The sequence below is a fragment of the Anabrus simplex genome, chromosome 2 (assembly GCF_040414725.1).
Source record: "Anabrus simplex isolate iqAnaSimp1 chromosome 2, ASM4041472v1, whole genome shotgun sequence".
NCBI classification, from domain to species: domain Eukaryota; kingdom Metazoa; phylum Arthropoda; class Insecta; order Orthoptera; family Tettigoniidae; genus Anabrus; species Anabrus simplex.
Window position 1 is genome coordinate 831,987,227 of NC_090266.1, and position 26,942 is coordinate 832,014,168.

The 26,942-nt window shown below is 40.0% G+C and overlaps 1 protein-coding gene across 1 annotated transcript in view; it reads left to right on the forward strand.

The window, feature by feature from the left end:
- The window catches only part of Trp1 (translocation protein 1), a 194,530-nt gene that overhangs the window by 100,419 nt on the left and 67,169 nt on the right, over positions 1-26,942 (forward strand). Inside the window, exon 3 of the mRNA XM_067141537.2 lies at positions 10,027-10,132. Within this exon, the coding sequence (XP_066997638.1) occupies positions 10,027-10,132 (106 nt within the window). The remainder of the gene's footprint in view (positions 1-10,026; positions 10,133-26,942) is intronic.

The window sequence follows — 26,942 nt, forward strand, 5'->3', positions numbered from 1 at the left end:
GTGTTTGAACCAAGTATTGGCAAGGTCTAAATTATGATCAGTGCAGAATTCAACCAGCCGACTTCCTCTTTCGTTCCTTTGTCCCAATCCGAAGTCTCCTACTGTATTACCTTCTCTTCCTTGGCCTACCACTGCAGTCTAGTCTCCCATCACAATTAGATTCTCGTCACCTTTTACATATTGTATTAAATCTTCTATCTCTTCATATGTTCTTACGATTTCCTCATCATCTGCTGAGCTAGTAGGCATATAGACCTGCACTAGGTGGGCATTGGATTGGTGTCTCTTTTGACAACAATAATTCTTTCACTATGCTGGTCGTAGTAGCTTACCCGCTGCCCTTTTTTCTTATTCATTATTAAAGCAACTCCTGCATTTCCTCTGTTTGATTTTGTGTTGATAATTCGGTAGTCGCCTGACAAAAATCCTGTTCTTCCTGCCAACGTACTTCACTTATACCAACTACATCTAACTTTAGTCTATCCATCTCCCTTTTCAGATTCTATAATCTACCATAATGATTCAAACTTCTAATATTCCACGCTCCGACTCGCAGAAAGTCAGTATCCATCTTCCTGATGATTGCCCCATCTCGTGTAGTCCCCACCCGGAGATCTGAATGGGGGACTAGTTTACCTCTGGTATATATTACCCAGGAGGAAGCCATCATCAGTACATAATTCATACAGAGAGAGCTGCATGTCCTCGGGAGTTAGTTACAGCTGTAATTTCCCCTTGCTTTCAGCCGTGTAGCAGTATCAATACAGCTAAGCCGTGTTGAGTATTATTACAAGGCCATATCAGTCAATCATCTAGACTGCCACCCTTGCAACTTCCGAAAGGCTGCTATCCCCCTTTCGAAGAACCATTCCTTAGTCTGGTGTCTCAACAGATTCCCATCCAATATGGTTGCATCTGCGGCTTGGCTATCTGCTTCATTGGGACACGCAAGCCTCCCCACCGCAGCAAGGTCACATGGTTTTCGGGGGAGGTTTACAGACCTACTAAGCTAATATATAAAATAATTACATTATTCATGTATTTACACTCGTACAATAATCCATTCACATGATGACACTTTTTCTTGCTTTCACTCCCGTCAATGTACACACAGAGATTTACATCTTTTTACATGATTTGTAAACTGCGTTACAGACAAGGCCTTTATTTTAGGTGGCAGCTCATTCCAGAGATGTGCGGAGCGGCCGTAACAACCGGATTGATAGGAGGTGGTACGGGCAAGTGGGACAAGATTAACGTCTCTGCAGACAGAGCGATAGGACAGGGAATGGCGGCAAAACAGGTCAGGGTTAATAGAGCCGGCGAGGGATTTTCGGAGGAAGACAGAGGTGCCAACTATTACGGATTTCACCTCATGATTACGAAATTATGGTCAAAAGGGAAATTATAACGGAAAAGGTGACGTTATCAGGAAAAAATAATTTTCTACAGAAAAAAAAAGAAAAGAAGGAAAAATGCTCAAAAGGATTGAACATTTCTCCTAAATCGTCCTCGTTTCAATGCTTGCGAGTTGGCAACGATACTTATTCGATCATGACTTACTTTTGCTGCCCATAAGCGTTGTAAAATTCATTGTGAATGAAGGAACTCAGGTGCTGCTGTTCTCCACTATAAATCCTTCAGAAATGTTGCATACCTGCCGAGTATTCCAATTTTGTCTGTAAAATGTATGGATTTTGAATGTGTTTTACGGTTGTATGGATGAACGTTATTGTACGGATTTTGAATATCTGCGCTTGGTTTCGCTCTCTGCGGTCAAATCGGATTTGTTTGACTTTCGATGGTAGGTGGTAATATGAGATGCAGTGTTTGAAATTCGACCGATAAATGTATCAGTAATCACATTATCGCTTATCACTGTGCTTTTGTCACCTTGTTTGACCTCAACTGCTACTTCATTCAATTAAATGTTCCCAAGCAAGTAGCAGGCTGCGATTTTGAAGAAAAGAAATCCATGAAAAGTAGCAGGCTGTGAATTTATATAAAACAACTTCAGTAACTGTGTCTTGCTTCATAGCAGCTGAAAGGCTTTCTTTGTTTGTGTGCGTGTGTAACATTGGCGGTAGTTCTGAAACTCGTGGAATTCTGTGACGAATGTCTAAGCGATTTAGTATTTTTATTGGTGTTCGTAATGAGTTCAACTAAGAAACACTATTATCAGTCTTTTCGGGAGGCATACATATTGTGCTTAATTTCCTTGTTTTATGCGATCACGGAAAGTGTTCCCAGTGTTAAGTGAAAACAGATGAGCACTCATCAAGATCTAAATTTGTGTATTAAATTTCAGGGGTGATCATAACATATACAGTCAAACCTCGATGTATCGTTTTTCAGAGGGCAGGGGGAAAATGACGACTGATGCGTGAAAATTATGAATGCGGGCAACATAAGAATTAGGGGGAGAGCAAAATAATAAAATACGGGTACTGTATTGGGACATTTTTCGTTATGTAAATTTAATAATATTATTATAAAAACAACAGGAGACTTAAATTCTAAGGGCATTTATTTAGAATGGATGAGAAGAGACTAACGAAAAGGATTTTCACAATACTAGACAGCAGACCTAAAGTGTCAGACAAATGGTTCAGGGAGATGAGAAAGGATCTGACAGGTGGGATTAAATTCAGAAGACATCTCAAACCAAACAGAGTTTAAGTCAGTGATCGACAGATTTCAGGGATTCCATGACGAACCGAAACTTAACCGTGGATGGACGGAAGAAAGAAGACAGGCTGCCAGAGAGAGGATGCTGAAGTTCTGGGCTGTGAGGAAGGCTTTCAGAAACATGTAATTGTTATCTAACGTGGTCTCTAATGGCTGTAAATGAATATATATATATATATTATAAAAACAACAATAATGGCGCGTGGTCTCCGGAGCCGGGTGCAGGTTTTTCAAGTTATTGCGTGATGGACGATCTACGCGCATATGAAAATGCGGCCCTACCTAAGATGAATTCTAATGTTTAATTCGGCAAACAGACAGTCCCTAAACCGTTGGAATTGACCAAGGAAAGTTAAAATCCTTGACCCAATCCAGACCCCTTGAACCAACAGCCAACACGTGCTAACCATTTAGCTCATACTATACATAACGGTAACAAAATTTCGCAACCACGATATAGGCCTACGAGATGGGGAAAAAAAAAAAAAAAATACTTTTATGCCGTTTCGTTTCACTTTTTTTACACATTTTGTAATAATTGAAAACCTTTACGTTCAGCCCTCTTATTGCAAATTAAAGATATACGTGGATATTACGGCGATAACCTGTATTCAGGAAAAGATTCTGTAGACCCTTTGCGAATGTTAGAGCTCCAGCAGCTCAGCTCAGACTATGTCACAGAGATTAGAAATTCAACGCGGCACGTCTCAAGCGATGTTGCAGCGGCTTGTGCGAAGCTGCCAACTTAGGAACTAATTACAAGACTAGGCTATGAGAAAAGATTATTGGTCTTGGCTTGGGTAGGTTCGGCTTGAAACAAGACTTTTGGGCAGAGGGCAACAAAGCGGTTAACAGGCCTCTAGCATCCCACACACTCCACAAGGTACAACGCGATTAATCACCCTGTGACTAATTAAAACGTATCTGGCGCACTGCACGATTTTCTCTTTTTTTTTTCCAACGAAGTTGGCATCCCTAGCCAGCCTATACCAACACAGGAAATGGTGGCAAATTTGAGTTTTACGCTGTCTACGTTTTAATTCTTGTAAATAAAAATACTTCTAGGGGTCGGTTAGTGGGTCGAGGAAAAACGTTGACACCAGGAGGCTAGTAGTGAGGTTGCGCGTGAATAACCTGCGCACAGCACTCCAGCTTACCAGATCCTTGTTCAGGACTAGCAACTCCGAATCGCTCATACATTCTCGCGTAACAGGTTGCCGCTATTATATGGTTAAGAGTATTGAGCAGTCCCTCTAAATTCAAAAAATCTTTTGCGTATATTTTTCTTACGTCCGATCAATCAATGCGGGAAAATTGTGACCAGGGACAAATAATTTTTCGATGATCCATGCGATAAAACGATAGTTTGAGAAATGATAGATGCGGTTTATATGGAACATTTTTGGGACCGAATAAATTCAACGATGGATACGGGAAAACGACAGTTCTGGGAACGATGCATCGAGGTTCTACTGTATTTGACTTGTATTAGTATTATTTATAATCTCCCTCCCCCCCCCCCACCTGCTGTCCTTTTTCATTATATCTCAAGACTGTTACGCATGCGCGTGTTGTAGAAAAATTTCCGCTTAAGGATCTACTGGATTTCTCTTTTCGAAAGTTGGCAGGTATGCTGTTGTATTTGCTGTGTTAAGTGTACCTGACAGTTGACAGAAAGATCCAGAAAGAAGTGAGGCCTACATTAAGCACATCTGCACTGGAATTGCTTATGGTTCAGAAGACTAAAATGTCATCACAGTGGGAAGGATGCTTCAAGAAGAACTACACTGAAAAGCAGCTGCTGTGTGAGAAACAAGCTACAAGGAATGTTTTATCACAGAACTAACAAGTTGTGTGGAAATCTTATTGTGTAATATGATATACTTTCGAATAGATTGCTAGAGGGATGGGCAAAAGGGAGGGAGGGAGGAGCATGCTTTGGATTCGACTTAAAATTTTTCTCGGGGGTGGAGAGAGATTACTGATAGTCCACTTCAAAGTTTGGCACCTCTGGAGAAAGGTCAAGTCGGTCCTTTTGAGAGTAGTTTCAGTTGACGGGAGGTTAGCCGAATGAAGGTGGGAGCAGTAAGTTATCAGCCTTTCCCCTTGATTCTGTATTTTCTGAAGTTTGTTTAGATTTGTGACTGTGGTGGGACTCCAGGCAGGAAAACCATAGGTTAGTGTAGTTCTTTTTTTTTTTTTTTTTTTGCTAGGGGCTTTACGTCGCACCGACACAGATAGGTCTTATGGCGACGATGGGAGAGGAAAGGCCTAGGAGTTGGAAGGAAGCGGCCGTGGCCTTAATTAAGGTACAGCCCCAGCATTTGCCTGGTGTGAAAATGGGAAACCACGGAAAACCACTTTCAGGGCTGCCGATAGTGGGATTCGAACCTACTATCTCCCGGATGCAAGCTCACAGCCGCGCGCCTCTACACGCACGGCCAACTCGCCCGGTAGTGTAGTTCTTACCTCACTTGTGGACTGTTGGTGGGGCCCCTGATTTGACGTTAGGTTCCTGCTAAGAAATCCCATTACATTTGCATACTGCGGTATTACATTCTTATTTAATTCATGTTTGGAATTTGCTCTTCAGTATGGATCATCATGAAGTTTGTTGCTTATGATTAAATATGCAGTGTCGCAGGGAATGAAAAGCAATTCCTCTGAATTAAATTTGTAAGAAAATATTAGTAATATAGATGAGGCAAGAATGAAATGGCTTGGTAGAGTAATAAGATTACTCCCTGCGGGTGGGGGATGCACATGTAGAATACACCCGCGGCATCCTCTGCCTGTCGTAAGAGGCGACTAAAAGGGGCAAACTAGGCGCAGACATGGATTGCGGTTTGGTATAATGTGTTGGACCTCCTGTGGATGGGAGAGGCTGACTACATCCACAGGTAATCCCTGCCTGTCGTAGAAGGTGACTAAAAAGGTCATGTGGCCATGGTCCCCTCCTTATTTATTATTGTTTTTCCGAGGGTCAGTTGTAGACCATTTCAAAATTTTTGATATGTGTGCTGCTCGGAGGTGGACCTCCTACGTGTGCGACTACACTCGAAAGCCCGTGTCAGTAACCCCCCAGGAAGCGGCGAGTGGGAGTGTTGTACCCGGGCAGTAGTATCCGCCTGACAACACAGGTCCCCGCGCAACCGAATGCTGGAAGGACATATTCTTATTAATTATTTTTATTTATGTTTACCTATATTTAGTGCTCTGTACACGCTATGGGGTACATGCTATTGCGGGTGACTGGAGGAAGGGAGTCCTAGGCTCATTGCCTCAGTCCTCCCGTATTAGGCATCGTCCAACATCGGACCCCAGGCAGTACCGGCTATGACCAGGTGGGTGTTGCCTTGGTTGCTTGGTTTGGCTACAGAGACCCTTGATCGGAGTGGGTGGCATTTGGGGAGGATGATTTCGGTCATGGCGTCGAAACAACTTCCGCCTGCCTCCTCGGGTAGTTTGCTACCGAAGTTTTTAACTTTTGATTCTCTGAGGGGGGGCAACCGCTTGGGAAGAAGCGCAGCGTATTAGTCTGGGTTCCAGCTTCCCTAGGTTGCTGGTTGCTACCAGAACCGATGGGCACGATTTCAAGCTGGTCAAATCAATTCTCTTCAGTCGACACATCAAAGGTGTATATGGTGAACTTGAGGATCTGAAGAAAATCCACAATGGTGGTTTGCTTCTGAAGATGAGCACCGTGCTCCAAGCAGATCGGTTGCTCAAGTGTGACCACTTTGGCGAAATCCCCGTCAAAGTGGAAGAGCACAAAACCTTGAATCTGGTTCTCGGAGTTATTTTCCACCGTGATCTCGTTCTGAACACTGATGATGAATTGATGGAAGACATGAAGCACCATGGCGTGACACACGTTCGGCGTATCACACGCAAAGTCAACGGTGGAGATGCCACGGTTGCGTTCATAGTCTCCTTCAAATTGTCAGTGTTGCCAGAGAAAGTCAAGGTAACAACCTATCGTTGCGATGTGAGGGCGTACATCCCGCCTCCCATGCGATGTTATCAATGCCAGAGATTCGGACACATGCCATCCTGTTGCTCGAATCAGTCTGTGTGTGGTACATGTGGAGGAGTAGCTCATGGCGCAGAGGAGTGCACAAACTGCTGTGGTCTTCATGCTCCTCGAGATTGGAACTGTCTGACCTATCTGAGTGAGAAGAAGATCCAGGAGATCAAGACCCTGGATGGTCTTTCCTTCCAGGAAGGGTGCCGTAAGTTTAATTCTCTGAATGCACCGGCCAAGACACTAGACTTCAGCAAGATAGCACAGTCTCTCCTAGGTTCCTCGTTTTCAACTGGAACACCTATCCAGAAGATCGCTGCGCCCAAGGCGGCAGTTGTTCCTACGAGCAACGCCGCAAAGAGAACGAGCTCGAAGGCGGGTCCATCCCGGCCTTCGACCGCCAATCAGCCTGTGCCATCTAAGAAACCTACGACAGCACAGCAGGGGAAGAAGACGTTTTCTTCCCTCACGAGGTCGGTGAAAGCTGCGCCTAAGCCGGCGGAGGCGGTCTGTCTAAACAAGAATCGACGGCAAGGAAGAAGAGTGCCCTTACCAGGCGTTCAACATCTCCTACAAATGGGGCCTCACGCTCTCCACCCGGAGGGTCTGATTCTGCGCCAGCCGGTTTTTCTCCTGGAAAACCGGCTCGCTCCCCTTGTAGGAAGAAACCCTGCCCCTGAACTACGTCAAAGAAATTCAAGGCATTTATCTTCATCTTCGGATGGGGATGTGAGTGTAGGTTAGGTAGCATTACGCTGCTTCTAACCTAAACCTCAGAAATGCACACCCACACTATGGCACTGTTACAGTGGAATTGTAACAGTTATGACAGGCATCTTGCTGAGCTACATCAGCTCATCAGTGAGTACGTTGCGAGTATAGTATGTATTCAGGAGACAAACTTCAGACCAGGTCATCATACGGTCTTGAGAAATTTCAGACTATCTTCGACAGAACGGTATTATGCCCACCGGGCGTCTGGTGGCGTGGGTATTTTTGTCCGTTCTGATACTTATAGCGAAGAGGTTCCCCGGACCCCACTGGAAGCAATTGCGGTGTGGGTACCGCTGCCTGTCAAAGCAACAGTGTGTAACGTTTATTTTCCACCAGGCCAGCCTCTTAATATAAATGTCACTGATCTTACAGATCAGCTTCCACCTCCCTTCCTCTTATTGGGTGATTTTAACGCCCAATCACCCCATATCGGGCTCTGAGATGCCTTGCCCCTGGGGACGAGAGCTGGAAAGATAAGTAACAGAGCTGGATTTATGTATTTTGAACACGGGCACCAACTCACTTCAGTGTACGTTAAGGCACGTATTCTCGCATAGACGCAAGTCTATGCAGCCGAACGTTCGATGTGCTGTTTCGGTGGAATACACACAATGATCTCTGTGACAGTGACCGTTTTCCCATCATCCTTACTTTGTTGAAACAAAAATCTGTTGAGGCTTCACCTGGATGGATTCTTAAACATGCTGATTGGCCAAAGTACACATCACTAGCTGTCTTTAACGACAATATCAGGCAGACTGTTGGCGAGGAAATAACTTACATCACCCAAGTTATTCTTGCTGCTGCTGCTGAGGAGTCCATTCCGTCCTTCTCATGGACTCCTCACCGTAAACTCGTTCCTTCAAGGCCACTCCTCTTCCAAATAAGCTGAGAGCGATAAAAGGTACAACGAAAGTATGGAAGACTTCCCTGCGGGCTTCTCAGAGGGAAGCAGTGGTATTATGTAGTCTTCAAATCGGCCATGGTACCCTGACTCACTCCCATTTATTGAAAGGAGAACCCCCTCCGGTGTGTACTTGAGGCGATCATCTTTCCGTGGTACACATCCTTACGGAGTGCGTGGATCTCGTCAATCTGCGCCGTAGTCTAAAACTCCCGTGTACCAACTCCCTCATCCTGCGCGATGACGAGCAGTCCGCAGACCTCGTCATCTGTTTTATGAGGGACAGTGGTCTTCTTTCTCATGTGTAATATTGTTCTTGTCTTAGTGTATTTTTGGTCGTCTGCGCTTTTATCCCATTGACTCTATTATAGTTCGTGTTGCGTATTTTAATGTGTTATTTTAACTCATCCCATGAATTATATGTATATATATATCTGACTGTCCAGGCAATGCCATATTCCATTATCACCTCTGTTTTCTATCTTTTATTAGAAATAAGGCATTGCGAATTAGATCCACTGATTGTTTTAATCTCATAGTAAGTTTTTCATCACCATTTCTTTTAAACTCTAGTCAGTGGATGCATTTTAATATTTTAACTTTTAATTTTTTATTTATCATCACAGGTCATCCATCTTGTACCATTAGGGGCCGATGACCTTCGATGTTAGGCCCCTTTAAACAACAAGCATCGTCATCATCATCATCATCATCATCATCATCATCATCAGTAATAAGATTAGCACCAGATTTGAGTAAGAATGATTACAGATACACACCGTTCAGAACAGGAGGAGGCAGTAATGACAGCTTGGAAGAGTAATAAGATGAGCATCAGATTTGAGCAAGAATGAATACGGTACACACAGGTGGAAACAGTGGCGGGACAAGTGCGTTGAAGAAGGATTATTAAGTTAGGAACAATGATGATGATGATGATGATGATGATGATGATAAGTGGGTTGCAGACTTTTTTGGAGTGGTGCCATCTAGGCAGCCTGCCTACGAAGTTTGGCATTCTGATTGGTCACAGGTGGTGACAGTTGGGTTCAGATTTCGAGGTACAGTGTATTGAACCTGAAGATGCGTCAATGCTATTTGCAGATGTAGGATTGTAGAGGTACTTCATATACTGAGATATGCAGTAATTAATATAATTAAGTTAAAAGGGGGATGTCCCATCTGATTAATACACAAAGATTTACAGTTGTAAAGTTAGAATCTTACATTGTATACCTTCAGATAACTAGTAGTAGTTTCGATCCTCATTTGCTTTATCCTCAGCTAGACACACGTATAAAACTCAAGAACTATAAAGTAGCACTAATTAAAATAGCCTGTAGAAAGATTAATATAGAAAACATTATTAGATGTTAGATGTTAGGCCCCTTTAAACAACAAGCATCATCATCAAAACATATTATAGTTCTGTTACTATCTGGAAAGTGTTCTTATGATAGGTGAATTAGACTTACTCTTGCTGTTGCACTAGATGAGTGTTAAAATGAGAGATGAGATTTGTAGGGTGAATGCTAAAGGGCATAACAGTCTGTATTGAAGTAAGTTTATATGATATACTTATTTTACATATTCATTTCTGATCTATATATTAATTACCTGTTTCCTTCTTCCACAGCGATTAAGGCTGTAGATGCTCTCATGGGTTCTCATTGGGCTGCTCCCAGGGACGGCGAAGATCCCGTTTTCCCTAGTCGAGTGGACGTTGTGGAATTCATGGATATGTAAGTTGATTACGATGGCAGTAACTAATTCAGCATTATGCTTATACCTCTTTAGCTATAATTTCAGTAAAAACTTGTTTCTTAATTGAACTTCAATTATTGTGAATTTCATATTCTGTATTATCTTTACAAGATGATCAACATATAGCCTGTGACAACTGGAAAGCTGTTTGAGTTGCAGTCATTTTCATGAATTAGAAATATGTTGTCCAGGTACAAGTGATATTTAACGTTGTGAAAATTTTGAAGAGCGCAACATGTTAAGTGGGTGGAATAACGCGACAATATAGCAGCCTCTTGGTTGGACAATTCTGAGTAGTCCCATCGTCGCCATAAGACCTATCTGTGTCGGTGCAACGTAAATCAAATGGCAAAAGAATATAAAAAATAATTAAATCGAAACATTTCTTTCATCTTTTTGAAGAAATAAGCATATTTACAAACATGAAACAGAAAGAAGTGGCCGAATTTGGGGATGAATACTGGATGTGGGATTTAGCGATACTCGCAGATTGAACGCAACATTTAAGTGTTTTGAATAAGGGATTACAAGGGGAAGGCATGCTCTTAAATGAAGTGTATAGTTATTTGTTAGCGTTCCGAAATAAATTGATATGATTTTGACAACAATTAGAGAAGGGCATGTTCCCACACTTTTCATCTTGTACTGAGCTTCAAGAAGTGAACTCACAGTTCACTACCATATGAATGAATGAAAACCATAACGGTATAAGTAGCATTTTGTTCACTCAGAAAAAAAGGCATTTAAACATCTTAACACTCATATAAAGCATGCTATTTGTAGTTATACCACCCATCACTAGAGCACAAATATTACCGCTATCACTTGTATCTCTTTGCTGGTGAGAGGATACATCCTCCCAGAGTTAGATCCAGCACTTAACTCATTTTTTCAAAAATGTCACTTATACCGTTATGGTTTTCATCCATTCATATGATCAGTTTTATTAAGTTGATTGGCTTAATGAAGAGTGAGTTTGAAAACAGTTTTAAAAACCTTTCTGTGAGTGTGTTAAAAAATCATTTGTTTGAAAATCCATTTGCAGTTGATATCGATGATGTACCTGTAAAACTATAGGTTAAATTAATAGAACTTCATGTTGTTCCCAATTAAGGGACAAGTTCGCGGAGGGTAATATAACCTTTACAGGGTGCTTGGTAATGAATATTTTCCAGTTTTCTTAAAATTTGCGAGAAAATACTTGTGCATATTTGAGAGTCTTACATTTGTGAACAAACATTTTCAAAAATGAAGTTCATCCCTTACAGACCTAAAATGAAACTAATAAAAATTTTACAGTAACTTTGTGATTTTTATTGTTGTTCACCATGTAAATGACATAGTATCTGGTTTTCCTGAAAACATTTTTACAGTTTTACAGAAGATATATCCTCACAATTATGAATGTTAGGGCCATACTCCTGCTGGAAAATATACTCACTTTTGTGAGGGTGCATCAGTAACTTTTTTTCATACATGAGTAGTACCTAATTCTGGGTATGAAATTTAGTGAAGCAGTTGTAGTCTCTATACACAAATAGATATTGCACTTCTGGTACCTCACTCGTGATCGACGTGAACAACGCTTGAGCCAGCAGCACAGTGGGGCTTTCAACTTGTCAACTGCGGGCCAGTTGTACCCATCCAATCAGTTATCGACTCTGGGTATGGCCCCTGATCGATTCACTCTTTTTTGATACAGCGTTATCTGTATCTCCAGACTCAAAATACTCAGCTGATCTCTTTCTTTTTGGACCACCAATCAGATATTCTGCAGTGGCTAATTTGAACTCAAGAAGATCCATCACCTCCTTTTGTTTCATTCTCAGCTGAGAACAGTCATGACGAAACTCTTGCCAGGCATTTACTATGGCACAGTCAAAGAAGTTAATGATATCACATGGTAAATCCTTGGATTTAAATGGAGTTTTTGTCCAGGCCACTCCAGAAACAGCTTCTCCCTCATGACTTTCATTCTCCTCCTCCGAATCAGAAATTTCCTCATTGATGTTGGTATTTGTATTACTCCATTTTCACTGTCACTAAATTCTAGTTCAGATACATCCTCCTCAAGTATCCTCATCATTCCATCCGTGTCATGAGCATAATTAAGTCCTGCCATCATAACAAAGTTTAGATGACAGCCTTAACCCAAAAATACGCTGCTGTAATATTAGGGATGTACACTCATGTTTGTGATGGTGAGAATTTTGGATCAGATTTACTCATGGATTTAGCAAATTTATGCATTTTTGCTATATATATTATTAAAACAATAATTTTAGTGCATAATTCAACAACCTACTTGAACAAATATGTTATATATTTCAAACAAAACAAAACTTGTTGTGATGCGGCGCGGAACAATTGACACGTGCTTACCGCCATTATCAGAACTCGTGCTACCACCCTGATGATTGGAAATTCATCCAGGAATTCACTGCTCCTTGAATCGTAAGATGCTCATAATCATGCAACATGGTCACCAACATTAAAAGATTAGGTCCTGGTACTAGCATGCGTTTGAAAGAACCCTCACAAACATGAGTGCCAGGTCTGTAAAGGTTATAAAATCAAAATTATGTTCTAATATCAGTGACGAACACCTACAGTACATTCCATTCTGAGGGTGGCTATCTCCAGACATTTCAACACTGTCAGGTAATTGGTAAGTTTATACGAAGTTACAGAGTACCGTTTACTTTTCTCAATTTGTTTTGTATTGTGTGTCAGGTTATTGTTCGGGTTGTCGAATAGCTGTGTGAGATGTTGGTTGGTTAATTGGTTGGTGATTGAAGAAGGGGACGTGTGTGTGTGTGTGCGTGCGTGCGTGCGTGTGTGCGCGCGCGCGTGTGGAGGGGGGATATTTGTGTGTTGGGGAAGGACGCTGGGTGGGGAAAATTATGTGGCCCGCAGTTCATTTAGGAATCTACTGTTTGGCCTGCCCGAAATTAATTTGTGCTTTCCTTTTCTAGAAAACCAAGCAGTATGAGTGAAGAAGTTGTCATTACTGATTTCGTGACACTACAGTATATGCAGGTCATTTGGCTGGCAAACAGTTTTCATGGATGATCCAAGGCCTGCACGTTTTGGTATTGATGTAAATCTCATAGGACACTATATGTTGCTCCCACAGGAAATAAAATGGTAGCTCGCTGAAATTTCATAGACCAAATCAGCTACTGGGCTAAACATCTCACTGTTTCAAGACTTTCATTGACGTCAGAGTAGATCATTCAGGATCTAATACAGCAGTATTTAGCAAATACACATAATATTTGTATATTCAAGTTGGTAACAATGCATTATCATGAGTAGGGTCAGGATTTATAGACATTAAGGACAGTTAAAATAGGTAGGCAAATAGACATTAAAAATAGCCAAAATAGGCATGTAAACAGGCACAATAGGCAACCAAATAGTCATGAAAAAATTACTTATAATTTAATGGAACACTTGATGACATGGAAGGAATTTACAACAAACAACTTTTCAATACTTTCAGGTGACAATTGCATTCTTTTGTCAGGAAGAATGTTTCTATGTTGTGAGAAGGAGCTCTCATTGCATGAAGTGATCGGTTTAAAACTTCATTGACTGTGTGAGTGGCCATGTGGTTAGGGGCGCTCATCTGCGAACTTGCATCCGGGACATAGTGGGTTCGAATCCTACTGCCGGCAGTCCTGAAGATGGTTTTCCTTGTTCTCCCATTTTCACTTTGCTGGGGCTGTACCTCAATTAACACCACGGCTGCGTCTTTCCCACTCCTAGCACATTCCTATCCCATCGTCACCATAAGACTTCTCTGTGTCGGTGTGACATAAAGCAAATTCTAAAACAAACAAAGCTTCAGTGAAGCTAGTTCATCTGGTTTTAGGACGAGTGCTTCACCTACCTAACCTCACAGTACATTGACTACTTTTACTCTCTCTTTACTCCCTGGATTTTGTTTCAGGACCCTATAAAACTTTTCCCTGACAGAGGCTACTTTCTCAGATGCTCGAGTTTTTGCAGTGGGATATTGTCTCCCACCATTGCAGTACACAGATCTGAAGTAAATTTTTTTCTGGTCGCTGTTTACATTGTCATGGTAGAAAGTCTGCATTGATACGGTCTTCAGCAGTCGTTTCAGATGCATTTTCCCCCCGTGGGTGGGGGCGGTAGAATAACATCCATGTTATCCCTGCCTGTTGTAAGAGGCAACTAAAAGGTGCCCTAGGGGCTCTTAACTTGGCAACGTGCATAAGCAACCACAGTGCCCTTAGCTCGGTCCTGGCATTGCTTCCAGTTGTCCCAGGCTCCTCACTTTCATCTATCCTATCCGGCCTCCCTTGGTCAACTCTTGTTCTTTTCTGATCCCGACAGAATTAGAGCCTTTGAGACCTAGGGAGTCTTTGATTTTCACGCCTCTCATTGCCCTAGTGTTTCTCTGGCTGATACCTTCATTTTTAAAGTGTTAGATCCCTTCCATTCTTTCCCACTGATTAGTGTTAATAGAGGGTGGTTGCCCAATCATGTCTGTTTGTCTGTTAGGTCATCAGCCCAGAGGCTGGTTGGATCCTCAAATAGCACCACCAAAGGTTATGCAGTTATAAGGAAACCACAAAAACCAATGGCAGCACCAAAATGAGGCATACTAGGCAAGATGAGGAGTGAGGTAGTTTGCCATTGCTTTCCTCACTGGGTCAGAAAGTGCTATTGCAGCATGACTGACCCTATGAGGAACACCTTTCATAACACTCAGATGCACTAGTCATGCTCTGAATGTCATTACTCAGCACCACCCATACCCCAGCAGCTTCCATATTGTCACAGCCATGGATGAGACTGGGACTTCAGTGGAAGCTACACTATACTCTGTCCTGTCCTGTATCCATCAAGAAATGGCAGCAGATCATACTTCCTCTTAAAATGATAATCATCACCACCACTTTCAGATGCATCACTATACTTTTGTGCTGATTTATGTGGTATTTTTTTCACGCTTGTCTGGAAAATAATAAAATTGACAAGTTACTCTGTTCATATGTCTATTGTTGAGCAGCTAATTTGCAGTAATACAACAGTTTCATCAAAGAAATAGTAAGGATAATGTTTCCAGCAGTATTAAACCATAAAGTGGGAACAAGGGAATTCATTTGTAATTTACATGGAAATATGTCCTAAAAAGATTTTTCATTTATGTTTTGGCAGTATCTTGTAGAGTTCACTAGAGCCTAAACATAATGCTGGTGAAAATTATTCACATCTTTTTTGAAAGGGAGTTTTCAAAATTGCATTACAATTCTAAATCTCTATTTTCACAGGAAATTGATCACAGTTGAGATTACCAATTTTTAATTTTTGTCTACTCTGTGGCAAGAGACAGCTGCGGTGGTCTCGAGGTAGCATTCTAGCTCCTCGTCCAGTAATTAAATGATTGAGAATTTTGTATTGCTAGAATTAAATAAAGTTCACTGCATATGAAGCGTTGAAACAAAAACAACTTGCCAAAATACATAAATTAATATGCCTATAAAAGCTACAACAAAATGCGACCATAATCCTCAATCGCAAACTTACATCCTTACTGCAAACTTTGTTAAAAAGTATCGTTCCATCAATAGTGAAATTAGGATCTCAAGTGATCCGCTGCTTCAACCAGTAGGACTTCGAGGATTTTTCTTTAGGCATTGCCGAACACACTTCTTCAAAGTAGATTTCAGCATAATTTCAAGACAAAGCATCCAACAGTTTGCAGCAAGACGGAGGTAGGGGTTATGGGTGTGCACAACATAGTTCGACGTAGAGATTTGTTCTTGTATATCATCTTACGAGGTACGAGGGATGGAAGGGTTCGAGGTAAAATTATTCACAATTCTTATAATTGTGAATGTTTGTCAATATGGATCATAATGAAATTCATATCAGGTTCTGAAGGAAATTCCCCAATCACTGTTTCTGGAGACTTTGTGGAGAATTCTCCTTATTGTTAGTGGGTAAACAGATGTTAAGAATCGAAAAAATAATTCTATCGACCATGTCAGCTAGAATGAAAGAAAACTGGCTTCTTCAAAAGACTGACAAAAGGCATTAAATTGGCAATTATACATCAAATAGGCATGAACCCGTGAAATAGGCTTTTATAGGCACAACAAAACAAATGAATTTTTGCTAAAAAGAGTCAAAATGAATTTATGTCTTAAAAGCCTATGTTTCCATACACAGGAATAAAATAGGCATATATACATTTTCATTAAAGACTGTTATGCCTTTCAGCGTTCAGTCTGCAAGCCTCTGTAAATTTACTAAACGTCACCCTACAACTCTTTGCAACTAGTGCTTTGGCCTCGTTTAGTTCTATACCTCTTATCCTTAAATCATTAGAAACTGAGTCTAACCATCATCGTCTTAGTCTCCCTCTACTTCTCTTACTTTCCATAACAAAGTCCACTATTCTCCTAGGTAACCTATCATCCTCCATTCGCCTCACATGACCCCACCACCAAAGATGGTTTATGCGTACAGCTTCATCCATCGAGTTCATTCCTAAATTAGCCCTTATCTCCTCATGCTGATTAACCTCATGCCATTGTTCCCACCTGTTTGTACCAGCAATCATTCTCGCTACTTTCATGTCTGTTACTTCTAACTTAAATAAGATAAGATATCCTGAGTCCACCCAGCTTTCGCTCCCATAAAGCAAAGTTGGTCTGAAAACAGACCAATGTAAAGATAGTTTCGTCTGGGAGCTGACTTCCTTCTTACAGAATACTGTTGATCACAACTGTGAGCTCACTGCATTAGCTTTACTACGCCTTGATTCAATCTTACTTATTATATTACCATCCTGGGAGAACACACAACCTAAATACTTGAAATTATCGACCTGTTCTAGCTTTGTATCACCAATCTGACATTCAGTTCTCTTGGATTTCTTACCTACTGACATCAATTTAGTCTTCGAGCTAATTTTCATACTATACTCATTGCACCTATTTTCAAATTCGAAGATATTAGACTGCAGGCTTTCGGCACAATCTGCCATTAAGACCAAGTCGTCAGCATAGGCCGGACTGCTTACTACATTTCCACCTAACTGAATCCCTCTCTGCCATTTTATACTTTTCAGCAGATGATCCATGTAAACTACGAACAGCATAGGTGAACGATTACAGCCTTGTCTAACCCCTGTAAGTACCCTATACCAAGAACTCATTCTACCATCAATTCTCACTGAAGCCCAATTGTCAACATAAACGCCTTTGATTGATTTGAATAATCTACCCTTAATTCCATAGTCCCCCAGTATGGCAAACATCTTTTCCCTCAGTTCCCTGTCATGTGCTTTCTCTAGATCTACAAAACATAAACACAACTGCCTATTCCTCTTGTAGCATTTTTCAATTAGCTGGCTTGTACTGAAAATCTGATCCTGACAGCTCCTTTGTGGTCTGAAACCACACTGGTTTTCATCCAACTTCCTCTCAACTACTGATCGCACCCTCCCTTCCAAGATGCCAGTGAATACTGGTATACTAATCAATGAGGTACCTCGATAGTTGTTGCAATCCTTTCTGTTTCCTTGCATATATCTTTACATTGGTCTGTTTTCAGACCAACTTTGCTTTATGGGAGTGAAAGTTGGGTGGACTCTGGATATCTTAAACATAAGTTAGAAGTAACAGACATGCAGGTAGTGAGCTGGTACAAACAGGTGGGAACAGTGGCGGGAGGGTACTCGGAATGAGGAGGCTAATTTTGGAATGAACTCGATGAATGAAGCTGTATGTATAAACCAGCTTCGGTGGTGGGGTCATGTGAGGCGGATAGAGGAGGATACGTTACCTAGGAGAATAATGGACTCTGTTATGGAGGGTAAGAGAAGTAGAGGTAGACCAAGACAATGATGGTTAGACTGTTTCTAACAATTTAAAGATACGAGGTATAGAACAAAATGAGGCCACAGCACTAGTTGCAAATAGAGGATAGTGGCGACGTTTAGTAATTTCACAGAGGCTTGCAGTCTGAACGCTGAAAGGTATAATAGTGTATAATTATTGTGTATGTATGTATGTTTAGGTCGTATTGTAGACCTTAACAAGTGTTATGGTACTCGTAGAAGAGTTCCACTTTAACAATACAAATTTAGTTTTTCCTTTCAGAAGAGCATCATGGTACATGTTTCATCCTCTTTGGAAGACCTCTTCAGCCATCAAAGTTCAGAAAACAAATAAGAACAAGGATATATATTGAGACTTTGAAAGATGCTGGATATTCGTGGTATCTGGTCCTGTCTCTGTACTCTCATCATAATTTACTGCATTAAATACAGTCACATTATTATGCATGCATCTAGAATTAAAAGTCTAGTCAAAAAACACCATTATAAAAACATACAACTTCTGTAACGCACATTTCACACATATGAGAAGACATTGTGGTGTTAAGTTGAGATCTGTCGTTATTGGACTGTAGTTGACTGCAGATTTTCACAGAAAGATCGTATTGTTATATGTAATAACACTTAAAATATAGGTTAGTACTTGTTAAAATATTAAGGTTTTTTTATTTTTATTATTTTACAATTGTCTGAAAACAAGCCTTAAATAAAGTAAGTTCAATGCTTTTGCTGAAGGCTGTGGTTCCTGTTAGATTGGACTGTTCTTGACGGGGAACCTCTCTTAAAAGTTTTGCAAGCTGAATGCCGGACTTGATTTAATATAATAAAATAAAGTCTGTGAAACGAAGAAACAATTATTTTAAAAATGATTCAGAAAAATTATTTAATAATGCGATATGGAGGAAGTGTAGCCTGTGTGCTGCCTTGTGGACAGCTGATGATTGCTTGTTTGGAGTAGTGAACGTGTAGAGGGAGGAGTTGAGGGGAGTGTGAAAGAAGAGCATTAGCATGTAGGTTGTACGTACTTACTGCAGAGTTTCTTACAAAAAAATTTGTAATGATCTCTTCAAATAAGATGTTGATTCTTTAGGATATTTCGTTCAAAATACCATTCACATTATTCCTTTGGACTGTATTGTTGAAAATGTTCTCAGATATGTTCGATAGAATACCTTAGGATCCTTTTGGTAAAGTTGATGATTATAATCGCAGGGCGCACTGGGTGATGATCCGGAGCAATGTACAGAGAGAGGCCCTGTCTACAATGAGTTTAAAGTCCTCTTTTGAATTGAATTTTATTGAATAAAAGTCATTGTGTATCACCCGACAATCATGATGGTTTCAGTGGTGTTGTCTCCTAAAGTGATCATTCAGACAGCTCCCAGGCCATTGCATCATGATGCCTCGAAGGCAGCAAACCATGGCATCTTGTTCTCCCATAGGCAGCAGCAAACCATGGTACCACGTTCCAACGTTGACAGCAAGCGGTTGTCGTACCACGTTCCTAGTTGTCGACTAGAAGATCTTGTAGAGGGGCTATCACTCACCAATAGTATAATTTTAACAGTCCCTCGAACATCAGACTTCTCGTTTACATTTATTGGAAACACCACTGCATTTGTGAATCGTAACACAATTGTTTTATCACCGGTTTGATTCTTAGAACCAGAATGTTAGTTCAGAAAGTAAAGTTACTCTTGCGGTTGTTCTCCACATAAAACTAAACAAAAAACAAAAACTAAGTTTGAATTCTTTCGAATGTGATGGCTTTCCATATATTTCAAATAAATCACTGAGAATTAGCACAGTTTCTTTGCTCTGACCAATGCATTGTTTGCTCCTGCTCACAACCGCACTAAAATAAAATGTCTGATGGAACAACTTCACTTTAAAATTTTGTTTCAGAATATTTCATAACTCTCAGTGAAATCGAACTGAATGTCTAAAGTGACCTACTAAAGCACTCGTGTTTATGAAGGGTCTATTAGCAAAATATCATTCACTTTGGTGTATTTCTTGAAATTACAGCATTCTAAAAGTTAGTGTTTACTTAGGAATGTCAATCACTTCGAGAAAGAATTTCAATGTTACTGCATTCAAATGTTTTATCCTTCATAGCGTTAGAGTTTTAACTTACATTCACTTTGTAAACATTTTTGACATACTTAACACACAAGGGTAGTGGTTATTCTGTGATTCACTAAAATGCACAAGTCCAAAGTCGAACTCCTTAAAATGTATAAGTCCCTCAACAAAGTATTGCTCACCGAACATTCTTCTATGTCCAACATGGAGATAAGAGTTCGCACTGAACTTGGACAGAATTTCGACTTACAGGCATGACTTTGGTGTTTCACGCGGTGAGCCAACATCGCTGAGCTCCTGGTGTAGACTGAAGTATAGAGGGCTGTATCAGCTGCCTTTTTATAGAGTACAGGACCTACATCATGTGTTACATCATGTTGAATATCTCTGGTTTCCCTGGATGTATTTCAGTGAAATTAATGTGTGTTGACTTTTAAGAAACACACTACATAATGCCATTATTCCCGTGTTGATATCTTAATTGGTTCAAAAGTCAGCAAAATTATCTGTATGGAGACTTCCATATCATGCAACGCATTTCGCTCTTGTCTACTCGCTCCTGCGAGACTTTGTCATCATGAACGCTGTAGCTGCACTCGGTGATACATAGAAAATATTTGCATCGTAAATTAAGAAATATTTCTATGTCAGGCCATTCTTGGTACAATATCCTTCAGCAAAAATGTTGAACTTATTTTATATAAGATTTGTTTTCAAATATTGTTAAAAACACCTTATGATTTTAAAAAGTACTAACGTAATTATGTTTTATGTGTTACTACATACATTGGTAAGATCTTTCTATGAAGATCTGCATTCAACTATAGTCTAATCATGTTTTTATAATGGTGTTTTTTTTGTCTGAGTGTTTATATTTTGGTTCTCGTTTTGTTTTTTTGAACTTTGATGGCTGAAGATGTCTTCCGAAGAGGACAAAACGTACTATGGTTTAATGTTGTTCTGAAAAGAATAAATTTAATTTGTACTATAAATGTGGAATTCTTCTAAAAGTACTATAACACTTGTCCTGTAGATTGTCGAACATGTTGATGTGGTCAGGTTGCTGCAAGGATATATAAAATGATTGTATCTTCTCTCATAATGTGGAAACATTCCATGGCGTGTGATCTGACTGGAAAACAGATTCTTTCAGCATGTTGTATGAAGGCATCTGGAAATGCGAGGTTCAGGAATTGGAATGGGTACAGGAAATGAAGCGATCGCCAAAGTGTTATTGCAGAAGTTCAAGTGACCCCTTTTTGGTGTAGGCTGTAGCTGCTTCTTACTGCATCCATAGTCATTGCAGTGGCAGGTTTCTAGCAGTATTAATTTCTATTTGATGTTCAGAGCGTGTTAGTAATTTCATTACTGTTTATTTTGCTGCATATTGTGTATGTATTTAAGAAATAAACTTTTATCTGCTATTTATCTTACTTTTCTCTTTTCCTTTCTTGACTTGGTGGGAGCTTTAGGATGGGCTCTCTAAGACGGCTCTCTTTCAAATTTAGCATTGTATTCTTTGTATTTGCTAGGTATAATCTTCTGGGTTGAATATTTTGGAATTTTTCTACAACTGGCTGGAGTTTATATCCCAATGGAATTATATTTAAGGGTCATATCATTAATGGAATGTCTGTTGATGCAGGTTTTTCCTGACAAGGAAACAGTCTCCATGTGGTAATGATATAGTTTGATGGAGTTTGCACTCGTGCGAGCAGCCATGAGAGGTTTTTCAGGTGGCAGAAGATCTGGGCATGTTTTCAACATTTTTTTTTTTTCAAGAACAAGTAAAAATATGACAAACTGAGAAATACACATCTAGTTGGTGCGTTGGTGGCATGTTCAGTAGGAATTGGTTTGAGGATCAGTTGGGCTAGGTTTGTGCCACATGAGGAAGTACAGAACAGAACTTGGGCTGCTTACATCCGGAACTAAGGAATGAAGCTTGAAAGGGCCGCTTCCCTAACTAGGATGGGCTCTCTAAGACTGCTGTGTCGAACAAGCTTATCGAACTTGCCCCAGTTGTTGCGTTCAGAATGATTTAAAGGCCTACTTTCAGCAATATAGTATGACAGATCTTAACTGTCATTTGCCTATACTTAATTCGTAGATGTTTTCAGTCATGGTTTAGAATGACATTTTATTTACTTACACACAGAACCCTATTTACATTCCTATATGGGTAACAATAACGATAATTAAAGAGATATGTTCATCACCCATTGCAACTATCACCCACCATTTGCAAATATTTTCACTATTTCCTTATGCTTGGTTGGGTGACATCAGGGCCAGGAACCTCTTTTTTTTTTAACTTATAGAAAATAATACACAAAACATTGGCAGCATTAACAACGATACGGTTTGTAAATTTTGTTTTGTTTGATTTGTAGCTTTTTTTTTTTTTTTTTGCTCTACCAACACAGACAGGTCTTATGGCAATGATGGGATAGGAAAGGGCTAGGGGTAGGAATGAAGTGGTCGTGGCCTTAATTAAGGTACAGCCCCAGCATTTGCCAGGTGTGAAAATGGGAGACACGGAAAAATCATCTTCAGGGCTGCCGACAATGGGATTCCAACCCACTATCTCCCGGATGCAAGCTCACGGCTGTGCGCCCCTAACCGCGTTTTCAGGGTAACGTAAGAGCTAATTGAAATAATAACATTGTTATTTATTAGACCACCTAATCAATACAAAATCGTCTTGGATGATTTATATAAATTTGTTAGCTAATAGTGGTACATGTTTCGCCTTCCCTGAAGGCATCATCAGCCATAGTCTTAACCTTAAATTAAAAATAAGCGTCTAAATAACATGTAGTAATGAAATGAATTTTAAAATCTTGAAGAGATTTGAAGTAAAATAACATTAAAAATAACAATGATGGTTTGAAAATACAATGTGATGAGATATAATAGTGGAAGTATTAACAAAATTAACATTAGAAGGCTGCTGAAATAAGTACAATGGATAAAACAACATATTGTTATACAACAAGTAGTAAGATTGCATAAAAGTAAAGTTGATGGTCTGGCGGTTATAATTAGACGATGGCGAAAAATCGTATATAATCAAAGTAAAGAAGAGAGAATAAAAGTCAAAGTTAGTCGAGAGATCCGAAGTTAATCATGATCTTGAAGATAAAAGACGAAAGTCAGATGCATATGGTGAAGTTGTAGAACACATTGAGGATATGAAGTTGGTGAATAGAAGTTGAAGAACAGTTTCAAATAGGATCACTATGGACCATCTCAAAATTTGAAGTGATGTTCAAATGGTGTAAATTGTGAGTTTGTAGATATTCTAGTTGAAAAAGTATATAAAAGTGGAATCTGTAAAAGGAAGCAAGAAACGTAGAGTTAATTGTGTGAAAAGATATTTGAAAAATATTGAAGTAGAATCGTGTGCACTTACCATTTGACGGTGACAAAGATAGCTTGTAACATCAATTAGAGTTCCCACCTCCCCTACAGCTAATATACCCCCCTCCCTTCCCCCCGCCGCTAGTACCTCTAATTCAAATACAACCAATAAACCCATAGCCACACCCACCGTAACATCGCTCCCTCCAGTAGCCTTACACCGTTACAACACGCGCAGTAATACACTCTCTTCCTTCCCTCCCACCAATAGCAGCCCCCCTCCAACAGTTACGTCAACGCAAACAGATCCCCCTCCAGCACAAAACTTCAGTTATAACACACGTAGCAAGAAGTCTACTGTTGCAAATACTTCTAACTCATAATGTTACAAGCTATCTTTGTCACCGTCAAATGGTAAGTGTACACGATTCTACTTCAATATTTTTCAAATATCTTTTCACACAATTAACTCTACGTTTCTTGCTTCCTTTTACAGATTCCACTTTTATATACTTTTTCAACTAGAATATCTACAAACTCACAATTTACAACATTTGAACATCACTTCAAATTTTGAGATGGTCCATAGTGATCCTATTTGAAACTGTTCTTCAACTTCTATTCACCAACTTCATATCTCTCTCTCTCTCTCTCTCTCTCTCTCTCTCTCTCTCTCTCTCTCTCTCTGCATCATTGCCAAGTTGAAATTGGTCTTAACTGGAATGTTGACTATTGAAATGCCACTTTACATTCCAGCTCTTAATCAAAGCAACTCTGTGATTGCAGATTAAACATGTTCATTTTGCATCTGTATGTTCAGGCAAAACTAAGAAGACTTGCAGTTCCCATTCAGGTTTGAAGATGTAATTTTCAGAGTCTACTTTGTCTTTTGAAGTCACTCATGACAAAAAAGTTTACTGACATAATTGACAAATTACACTGATGTATAAACAATACATTAGTTTTTCATTTGTGTGCATAGCAAGGTACTGACTGAGGTAGAGAAGAGTCTGCAGACTGGATAAAAACAAGGTAAACACTCGTTGCCATCTGTGGAGCAGATGGGAAACCTGTTCAGTCTCATAACTTCAAAACACAATACTGCCACCTGTTGAGCAAATATGTTTTTTTTGCTAGTTGCTTTACGTCGCACCAACACAGATATGTCTTATGGCGACAGTGGGACAGAAAAGGGCTAGGAGTGGGAAGGAAGCGGCTGTGGCCTTAATTAAGGTACAACCCCCGCATTTGCTTGGTGTGAAAATGGGAAACCACAGAAAACCATCTTCAGGGCTGCCGACAGTGGGGTTCGAACCTACTATCTCCCGAATACTGGATACTGGCCGCACTTAAACGACTACAGCTGTTGAGCTCGGTCAAATATGGTTTTAGGCAAGGGGACATAGGCCTATAAGTCATACATTACTTACTAAAATACTTTTACTGTTTTTAACTCTAATACCTTTCCTTTCTTTCTCTTGTCATTGTATAAACCGATCAGGTCTGGGAAGGAAGGCATCGGGGTCCAGATCCGGACTGGAGTCTGCAATTTGAAGACCCTTGGCCTAGATTGTTGTAGTGCCTTTTCTCTTGATGTTAAATACTCATTTTCATTAAATTCTGTTCAGCCATTTTCTTGTGACGTGCTTACAGGCAGACATAATGGAAAATTAAAAATGGCCTTTCCTTTTTTAGTCTGGATGTGACCAACACACAAATACAAAATTTTAAAAATTGTGTCCAAATGTACAGACAAAAATCTTACTTTATTTTTATAGACATCCATACAAATGAAATGTTGGAAATGATAAAGGCCAGGAAAACCCTATTAGGTGTAAAGAACAGTAACATTCATTACAGGTACAACCTTGTGTGTTGGATATGGCACTTGCGAGGGTATGGCTTGAAATCTGATTGTCTGTGTAACAGAAATGCATAGTCGGTTGCTGTGCTTCTTTCGGCAGCATGTTGGGCTCGATCCGTCTCTGCACCATTGTAACTAGTGCAAACCTCCCTGGGTACCAAGCCATGCTGCAAGAAGTCTTAATGACCTGCAGGACAACCTGGTCTACTTGAAATCCATGGAGTCAGCCATATTGTCATTACATTTAGTCTCATTTTGTACCATAGCGGCTGATGACCTAGATGTTAGGCCCCTTCAAACAACAAGCAGCAACACCATCATATCAAGGAACAATATTTCTTGCCATGTCTCGGTAAACTGGGCTGCTGGTATAATACACCGCGTGGCTCTCTACACAGAGGTACCTTGCCACATGGCAGGTAGATTGGGTCTTCGTGCTCATATTTCCCCTGGTTTAACATGAAACATTAAAAAAAAGTCACATTCTCTCTCTCTCTCTCTCTCTCTCTCTTTTGCACGTTATCAATTCTGCTAGTTCATCAGAAAATAAATGTTTGAAAATTATTCTTCTTCGTTCTGTATTGGCCTTCTCGTGGTGCTATGTCTGAATGCTCAAAGATATCTATAGTTTCATAGTTATCCTCAAAATGTACATACAAACAAGCTTTGGTGGTAAATAAGAACCTTTCGTACTATTCCAGATTCTGTCTAATCTGTTTGAATGTCTGTAATGTCACCTGCTCCACCTTCTGCATCATTGCCACCACTCAGATCACTACAATAACTGTAACTATCAGCATCACCGTCTTCTGAATCTAACAACGTGTGCACAATATTGCACAATTTGTTTTTTCCTCCAGAACTGCTGTAAGTCACCATGGTGATAGCACTGCGTACTAGATGCAAGAACAGTGAGCTATTGGCGTAACAGACGTAGATCCTGAAGGCAATTTCTCCATCCCCGCTTGAATTCCGTGATCAGCAAGACATACAGTCAACACCCGATAGTCAGCAGAAAGGTTCAGAAAAGTTTCTACGCACAATATATAGTGCTAATTTGAAATGGCTTGACGCTTCAAAGTGGTTCACGCAACTAGTGGACAGTATGTCATGACTCGTAGTGGTTGAGGTGGCTAAGCAGTTAAGTTGTGTAGTGTGTTCTTGTCCTTGAATGTTTTCATGTTTTCTGGTTTTTTCTTTCTTTTGTTGTTCCCAATTCTCGTGATATTGTATTTATGTATTTTTATATCCTTATTCGTAGCTTTTTCTATATGATTTTTTTCATAGTTTTTCTTTTTGTTACAAGTACTTCAGATTTGTATTCTTCCAGAATGGTAATATAATACAACAAATTGAACAAAGGAATCTTAAAGCTAATGTCAGGTTCTATTTTTGGTGATGTGGAAGAGAGTTCAAACAGAATTGAAGACATTAGATGAATCTGTGCTTATAAAATGATCAGGTGTGTGGGTGCAAGTGAGGTGTACAGAGGAGAATAGATTAGAAGAACAGTAGTGAACTCTGTTGTGCTATTTGAATGGTATAATTTCAGGTAAGGGTCATAGAAGTAATAAATGTGACCCTGCTACTAATT